General features: G+C 40.4%; 1 protein-coding gene across 1 annotated transcript; it reads right to left on the bottom strand.

The window, feature by feature from the left end:
- Positions 1–4,302: 4,302 nt before the first annotated feature.
- On the bottom strand, positions 4,303–8,970 carry LOC147030241 (uncharacterized). Its single transcript, XM_085874101.1, has 3 exons — positions 6,902–8,970; positions 4,459–6,702; positions 4,303–4,373 (listed from the first exon to the last, which is right to left on the bottom strand). The coding sequence occupies exons 1-2, from the start codon at positions 7,024–7,026 to the stop codon at positions 6,441–6,443; spliced, it is 387 nt and encodes a 128-aa protein (XP_085730227.1). The 5' UTR covers positions 7,027–8,970; the 3' UTR covers positions 4,303–4,373; positions 4,459–6,440.
- Between the last annotated feature and the right edge of the window lie 273 nt (positions 8,971–9,243).

Here is a 9,243-nt window from a genome sequence, read left to right as displayed (position 1 = left end):
TATCATACAGGATACCTTTAACTTTAAAGCCGGTCTTCACTGTGCACACTGCAGTTCATGAAATAGAAGGAATTCATTCAATTCATGACTATATCCACAAAAGAGTTGCAGCTTCATGAAGAACAACCCTGGCGACATCGCAAATTCAATCGCCCGTGAAATAAACGTTGCAGACAATCCACCATCTGCCTGCTCATCTGTGTATGCGTCACTTGGTACATCTGTTCGGGGTCCACGTAAACGCCATAACTTTTTTTGAAACGTCTATTTTTCACCAGAGTTGCTTTGATTCCCAGCAGAGCATCTCGTGAAATATCTGAAAACATAGACACAAATCTGTTAGACGCAATAGATAGGCAGCCCCTGTGGGGGACATGGCGTGAGGTCAATCAATGAATGTATTGAATCATTAAGCTCAATGAAGCTGGTCAATTTTGGAATGTTCCTGCATTTTTTGTTCACACAATAAAATTCTCCAAATAGGAGAAAAAGAAAAGTTTAATGATTTGGAAATTTCACATTTTCCTGTGTATCGCTTGACGAGGGAACATAGCCTTGCTTGCTTAAAGTAAATAGGTATATTGGCTTAGTTATCAGACTCTTTATTTCTTTAAATTATCAGATTTCACAACAGATTTCAACACTTATTTAGTCTGAACGATATCTCATCCTCAAAACCGAAATAATATTTTGAGGATATACTTTAATTAGGCTGTGAGAGTCGATCGTGGAAATCGTATCATAAAATGCATGAAATCACCCCAAGCTCCAAATGTGAAAACTACAGCACTTACAAAAGTGATGTACACGGTGATTCGTACCTGTGATGAACAGGTATTCGATAATATGAGTTGGGAAAGTGAAAGAAAAATCCTTATCATTAAGAAATCGTTGCGGGCTGTTCCAAGTCAGGGCATGGTTGAGGAGGCTAAAAAAACATGTCGGCTTCAGACCCCAGCGAGGTTACCCAGGAAACGTGTTTATACCCCAGTGTGAGGTGGCCGAGGATCGCCTGATGAAGGATATAATTTAAAAAGGCCATCAATTAATTATCTTCAAAAGGGGTGTTTGCGTGAACTGAAACAACCAATTTTCACTCTTGCACTTCCTTGGAGTTCACTTTGTATGGATGCACAGTTTCATGATGCTGGGATTTATTATTTTTGAGTTATGGAGGAGACACACACACACACACACACACACACACACACACACACACACACACACACACACACACACACACACACACACACACACACACACACACACACACACACACACACACAGTTGTATGAGCATTTAACATTTCCTTCGCTATTCTCACACGAATCTGAAAATCTCTCAAAATATTCGTTCGAAGATCGAGTTTCTCACCGAGCAGGTGATTTTCTCACCCTCATGGGTCATGCTGGACATGCAACCGTTTCATTCCTTTCATTTACCCCGCAACCAAAGGTGAAGGTGGTTTTGTTTTCACCTCTTTCTGTCTGTTTGGTTGTTACGTGCAAAATCGAAGATTATTCAAGTAAATTGGTTCGTCAATATTGTTATTACTTGACGAAATCTAAGATTTTGTCAAGTATGTTGGTCGGTTCAGTTTGTGAGTTTGTTTGTGTGTACGTCTCGCTCTATAGGTCGCATTTCGAGTCGGAATGTCATGGAACTTCACCAATGGACTTATTGGCCACCAGAATTGAACCCTATAACTTTTGGCATGTCAAGGTCAAAGGTCAAGGTCAGGAAAAATTCCTGAAAATCGCGAAAATCTGTATCTTTTAGCATGGGCCGATTTTCAAAAATTCATGTCTCCGCCAAATCTTAACGGATTCCTTTCAATTTTGAAACATGGACGTAGGAGGGGAGTATCTTTGACTGGATTAAAAATTGGTCACATCCATTACGGATTTTGGAGGTGGCAGGAATTTTAATTTCATTTTTTAATTGTTTTGTTTGTTTTCCCTAAAAAACTATGTTTAACCACAAAAATACCGATTATCGCTCAATATTCTCGATGGTACGCGATTTTGTTGAATTTCGTAAAGTCCTGGCCCTATGGGCCATTTTTTTTTTTTTGTTTGTTTGTTTCTCGACTCCAGGTCTCAATTTCAAACCGATCTTCACGAAGCTTCATCATTTGGTACAGTTTGTCATAAGGATGAAGCTTATTGTTTTTCAGGTCAAAATGTCATAAGGTCAACTCAACATAGGGCAAAAGGTCAACAACTTTGGTGAGATTTATAAAATCCTCAATTTTCATTGATCTACTTAAAATTTGAAGAGGATTGAAATTTCAGGTCAATTAATTAAACAAACCAATTATTTTTGAGGTCAACATGGACCAAAAGGTCAGCATAGGCCTAAGGTCAGCAACAAAGTTGGTGTTTCTAAAATCGACAATTTTCATTTGATTGACTTGAAACTTGAAGAAGATATATATATATATATATATATATATATATATATATATATATATATATATATATATATATATATATATATATATATATATATATATATATATATATATATATATTTCAGGTCACTGAATTCAAACTGCGAATTATTTTTGAAGTCACCATGGACCAAAAGGTCAGCATAAGCCAAAGGTGAACAACTTGGGTGAGATTTCTAAAATCCTCAATTCTTTATTTCTAAATTCCTCAATTGGTTCTTCTGACCACGTCGTTGTAAAAGTGGACATCTCTCTGGCTATTATCAGAGAACCACCTCAACGCCGTCGAGTCTGGCATTTCACTCAAGCTGATTGGCAGGGTCTCCAAGCAGCCAACAAACTTGCAGATTGGTCTCCTATCGCTACTTTCTCCAACATCAACTCATCCTGGGAATTCTTTCAAAGAAACTTGCTCTCGCTCATGCACAGATTTATTCCCTGTCATCTTCAGTTGTCCAAACCTTCCTCCCGCCCTTGGTTCACTGAAGCTTGTGGTGAGGCAGTTGTCCTGAAACAACTTGTGTTTGCCTCATGGAAAGCAAACCCGACTGAGGGTAGTCTCAGTTCCTTCCATAAAGGTTGGAACAAGTGTGTATCAACTCTCAGGAGAGCCACAAAACATCATCTTTGAAAGCTCTAGTCCGAACTTTCAAACCTCTCTCCTTCGTCAAAAATCGTGGTGGTGTCTAATCAAATCTGTTTGTGCTGTATGTTCCCCCTCCATCCCCTCCCTTACCTCAAATGGCCGCGCTGCGGACACCGCCCGTGAAGAGGCTGAATGCCTAAACTCGGTGTTTGCAGCTAAATCTTGTGTCCAAAACCCAATGCTTTCTCTACCCACCTTACCCAGTCACACCCAACTGTCCCTGGACTTTGTGTCCTTTTCTCCTGACAAGGTGGAGAGCTTGCTGTCAAACCTCAACTCAGATTCTGCAACCAGTCCAGATGGCATCAGCCCACGTGTCCTAAAAACCTGCTCTTCTGCTCTTGCTCACCCTCAGTCTGTATTATTCACCCTCTCATTTACCCAAAGTCATCTGCCATCTGCTTGGAAATCAGTAAACATTCCTGCCCTGCATAAAAAATGTGCAAAAACAGATCCCTGCAACTACAGACCAATCAGCCTTCTGCCAATCATCAGCAAGGTTATGGAATCCATCATCGCTTCAAACATTAAATCCTTCCTCTTCTCCAATGGCTTGATTTCCGATCTTCAAGTTGGTTTCAGTCCAAGTCACCCGACCCTGGATATGCTGCTTCTGCTCTCCCAACAATGGATGGAGGTCCTCAATGCCGGACATGAAATCAGAACCATATCGGGAGACATATCGCGTGCGTTTGACACGGTCTGGCACCCTGCCCTGCTCACCAAACTCTCTTCCTCTGGTATCCAAGGCCATCTGCGCTCATGGCTCGCAGACTTCCTCTCCTATCGCAGTCAACGTGTGGCCCGAAATAGAGTTCTTTCATCCTCTCTTCCTGCCAGGCAGGACTTCCTCAAGGTAGCGTTCTGGGCGCTGATGACTCCGACCTCTGCCATACCGTCTGTCATCCCTCAGACCGGCATGCTGCAGCTTCTTCGCTCACTGCAGATCTGGGTAAAATCACAAACTGGTCCAACACGTGGAACATGTCTTTCACGTGGAACAATGTGAGTCAGACGTAGAGCTCTTCCACGAGGATATAAAAACTCAACGAATTTTGATTTTGAAAACAGTTTATTATGTTTTTTTTGAGCAGTTCAATAATTATACAAGGTCAAGACAGTTTTTCAACTCAACAAAGTTTTTGGTTTTTCCTTCCAGTTCCATCTTAAGAATGAAATTTCAGTTGTTTCAAGTTTGAAAAAGTGGAAAGGAAGCGATCTATTGTAAATTTGTCTCAGGAAATCTCAGGTCTTCCCAGCACTTTCTTGATATTGCTGAAAAAGAATAAATAAATACATGACATGTCTCATATCGAATTAAATAATATATAACCATAAATATTTAATCAACTGAACTTACCACTCATCAAGCACCATCCAACCAAGAATGCCATGGATAGATGGTTTAGAACTCCAAAGGTCTCCAAGATGGAACTCGTTTTTCGAGTCTGGAAGGTCGGTCTCATATTTTGCGCCCTCAAGGTGGAACTCTTCTCATGATTTTCGCGAATGTTTTGGATCATCAAGGGAGAATTGATATGCTGGATCAAGGCAGAACTCTTTTCTGGGTCTCTGCAAACACATCAGCAAAAGGAAGTGAAAACCACTGTATATCACCACATTCATAATGTTCATCATTGTAATAACTTCAAACACAATCCTGGGAACACTATTCTCTCCATTGCTTTCTGCATCTCAGTTCAATTTCCCTTTCCTTTTGCCTTCAATTTCACACCTTGATTTTCTTCATCACAAAGTCCCACTGGCTTTAATTAATGTTTTTCAAATAATAAATTTTAATGCAGGAAAAGTTTATAATTGAAAAAATCTGAACTTTCTACTCATCGGAAAAGGCGACGTTTCGGGAAGAATCCACTCGCCTTGGTCACGGCAGATGAGGAAATGAGGAAGAAGCTGGAAATCTGCCACGTGACATCCAACCTGCTTCGATTTAATGACCAACATTCATCGGTTTAATTAATTAATTTAATTGCATCGATTTTTTTTTACCAACATTCATCGATTTAAATAATTTTAATGATCATCCAGTTGCACACAATGAATTATATATGGATACATTAACACTCATGCCAGACTTTCACCAACTGGATGAATTTTTGGTGCTTGTCTGGATAAGAGTTCAGCAAAACATTCGTTTGTTCCGAACACTTTTGAGACACAGACAGAAAGGGACACGATGGGGGTGAAGAACATGCAGTTTATATCAAGTTCGGAATAATTTGTGATGTAAGGCAAGAATCTTGGCAACTTACGTTCCAACCGGTAAGATGGTTTCATTCGAGGGGGTGGAGGGAGTAAAGGAGCACCTCTTCTGAGGAGTCTTCAGAAAAGAAACAATAAAAACATAAAAGAATAAATACATTGATATCTTCATCAGTTTGATAACTTGTTCAGGAAAGGGCACAGAAGGGAATGCACTGATGGAACAGGTAAGGACGAAAAGGTGAATAATCCAATCGAGGGAAGTTAAACTTCTTGTGATTTCAGCTGCATCGCGATGACCATGTTAATAAGTTACCTTCCCACCAAAGTTATAATTACAATGATCTCCACAACTAAGAACATTCTTCTTCATCGAAGGAAGTATAAACAGCAATGTTTACAAAAGAACAAGTGGCAAAATGTATCTCAGTTTAACGTCCCGATCTTGGGGTTTGCTGTCTTTACACCGAGTGTGGTCACCGCAACTGCCCAAAGTATTGAAGAGTGCTTACCTGTTGAAGGTCCTGCATGTGGTATGACCTGTCAACATCGTGATGTTTCTGCTGTTGCTGTTGCAGCCCCTCAGTAACATGTTGCTTGTGTTGCTGTTGCAGCCTGTGATCACAATGAGGGTTCTGCTTTTCCTTCAGCCCCTCAACACCGTGCTGCTTCTGTTGTTGCTGTTGCTCCTTTCGACCCTGTTTACCCTTCAGAACTTTAGACCCCACATGACCCTTTCAACTCCTATATATCCTTTGACCTCTTTGACATTTATACCCGCAGATCCTTGAGACCCGTTGAGACCCCATAGATCCATTTGATCCCTTTTTTGTTAGAGCCCGTATGAACCTTTACACCGTTTGAACTGCTTCGACCCCTTAAGAACCCTTTACACACCACACAAACATCCAAATAGTCTTTTTGCAACAGAGACTACTCTTTTCAGCAGGTGATATGCAAACTCGTTCCTCCCAGAGGGTGGTAAACTGTGCTGATGACCTTGTCTTATCGAAAACTACTTGGAAAAATGCAACTGAAATGAAATCAGATTCCTGGAATTTGTACAACACAAAATAGAGCCTCTCCCCCTCCTCCCCTGCGAACCTGGTGTTCCTGTCCTCAATTGGAATCGTCATTTGAACAAAGACATTCATCGTCCCCATCCTCACAATGACATCCGTCATCGTCACAATCACATCCATCATCATCGTCACAATCACATTCGTCGTCTCCATCGTCGCAATCACATTCGTCGTCTCCATCATCACAATCACATTCCTCGTCTTCTGAATCAAATCTCTCATCATCATCATCTTCCACTTCTTCCACATCTTTATCCTCCCCATCAGGCTCATCTTCTCCATCAACTTTCTTGTCCTTTCTGTGAACACACAAGAAAAACCAGAACTTCGTTTGAGAGAACATTTCTCTGTGTAGCACAAATGTATCAATCAGAGCACCACCAGATATATAAACTCCAATAACAACATATTCATCAGGAGAGAGGTCCATCGGGATCATAGTTTGCTGTTCTTAATTTGAAGATCAATAATAAAATGAAGACTTGTGAAGAGCTTTACCGGAACCGTTTGTTCATCCATAAATAAATCGCACAAAGCGAGTTGATGATAAGTATCACCATGGAGATGATCCCAACAGCAAACTCAAATCTCCCCCAAAGCGACACGAGTTGTCCAACGTCCATCGGACCGAAGATGGAACCTTCCCCAAAGATCTGTGGACACGGATATAACAAGTTTAATAAATAAATGTTACTTCAATGAAAACATGAATCAATTTACTTCATAACAATCCTTAAATAGGATCCTTTCAAACTGAAATTGAAACATGACGTTCTGACCACAGGCCCAGTAAACAAATCAAACATTCCAGAACAGGTGTGGTTTCCTTGTAACAAGATTTAAGAGAACAATTGTTCACATCGTAATCAAACCGGCATAATTTCTTGAATATCACAATCTGCTCCGTTCCTTAAACTTCCTTTTCATTCTCATCAATGGGATCTTTAAACCTTTATCCTCCGTCCATCAGGGACGGTCTTTCTCTTCGTTTCCCACTTACCTGGTAAGACTTCTTTATAGTCCAGACTCCTGGACGCACTTGCAGGTGCGACGGAAACATATCCTCTTGAAATTCTTTGAAAAAACTCAAGAGCACAACAAGGTACGACCACATCGTAGCAGCGAATGTGGCAGAATGGTCGAAATGTTCAAAAAGGTGAACACACAATGCATCCCACCGATTGTCTTTGTGACGCTGCAAGCATTGTTGTCATGGTAACCCCATTGCGTTCCAAACGAACCCATTTCAGTTTTCATTGTATCATCATCCCATGTATTATATGTAATTATATCATGGTTTGTAATATTTGTGTACATGTTGGCCTGAAAGTCGTTTTACCCCTCACCAGTAAAGCATTCATTCTTAAACTCTTGAAATACAGGTTTTATTGTGCAGCACTGTACTTATTATATAAAAGAAACACTTTTTGTCTTTGTTTGTAATCCATCAGTATGGAGATGATCAACATCAATATCTTGAATGCATCCACATTATAATGTTCAGCACTGTTTGCATTCTCAATCAAATGCTGTCCAATAGCAGATGTACACGATGTTGGGATTGATGCTGGGACCTTCCTACAAGCAGGTACCGACTGTATTTGTGTTCCAATCGTGTTTTTTTCCTGATGGACAAAGGGAGGTGCTGTTTGATTCTGTCAGTTGGAATCTGGGTAGTTCTGCCTCCATACCGAGCATCACACCGGCACTTGAACTCATAAATTATATTGCTAAATTTAGAGGCAGGCAGAACATCCTTCTTTACTGCAGGAATCAGATGTCGAGAGGTGAAAATCACTCTTGGATGAACAGTGAGATACATGTTTGAGACGCATCTTTTGATTTGTTCCTCATATCTTTGCGTTCAAGATGTGCATTCAAATATAGAGGAGAGGACGAAGTTCATCACATCTCTGAATACCAGAAGTGGCATTTATCTATTTCATGGACTCTGTGTTATGTCGGCAAACAGACTTTGTCCACTCTCTTTGCTTATTTATGCAAAGAAGAAGAAGAACACGAACTCGTCTCACGATCACAGATGTTGATGAAGAGGATTCTGAAACAGCCTCAGGGGTCTGCCTCAGACTCTGCAACCTCCAACTGGAGAGCTGAACACTGAACAGGCTCCTCTCACCTCGACCGTCGGGAGGTGATGACTCATCAAGAGAGAACGTCCAATCAGAATTGACTGTTGATAGGTGTCTCTTCGACTGTTCTTCTTCCTTACCTCATTCAGTTGGTGCGAATTTCACCTTAAGAGAGCACAACGAAAAGCCTTGTGGTTTTCTTTTAGTCTGTTTTATGGTAATGTCCTTTAAATGTCTCAACTGATTAACTTTCTTTTTAATTTCTGCACAATAAAACCTCTCCATTGAAAGAGTTTAAGAACAAATGTTTTTGTCTCATGGGGTTTGGAAGGGAAAGACTCAGAAAGGGTGTGGATGGGCAAATTAAAGGGGTGAGGCCAGCATTAGGATTGAGTTTAGAAATCGAACTGTTAATGTTAAGATTGTGGTTTCCGTTATGTTGGAGTTCAAGAAAATACCACCCATCATTTCACTGATGGGAATAATCAAGGGGGAGGGAGAAAAAGAGGGGGGAGAGGGAGAGAGGGGTGGAGGAGAGAGAGACAGAGAGACAGAGAGATATAGAGAGAGATATAGAGAGAGATATAGAGAGAGATATAGAGAGAGATATAGAGATATAGAGATATAGAGATATAGAGATATAGAGATATAGAGATATAGAGATATACACATATAGAGATATAGAGATATAGAGATATAGAGATATAGAGATATAGAGATATAGAGATATAGAGATATAGAGATATAGAG

This window comes from Eptatretus burgeri, chromosome 3, assembly GCF_056783735.1.
Source record: "Eptatretus burgeri isolate ZD-2024b chromosome 3, Ebu_testis_v1, whole genome shotgun sequence".
In the NCBI taxonomy this organism is placed as follows: domain Eukaryota; kingdom Metazoa; phylum Chordata; class Myxini; order Myxiniformes; family Myxinidae; genus Eptatretus; species Eptatretus burgeri.
Note: the sequence above shows the minus strand (reverse complement) of the source record. Positions and strands in the feature narration are given on the sequence as shown.

Coding starts and splice junctions, on each gene's coding strand:
- LOC147030241 (XM_085874101.1), bottom strand. CDS start 7,026: ATGGACGTTGGACAACTCGTGTCGCTTTGGGGGAGATTTGAGTTTGCT. Junction 6,703..6,901: donor TGGATGAACAAACGGTTCCG/GTAAAGCTCTTC, acceptor GTGTGTTCACAG/AAAGGACAAGAAAGTTGATG.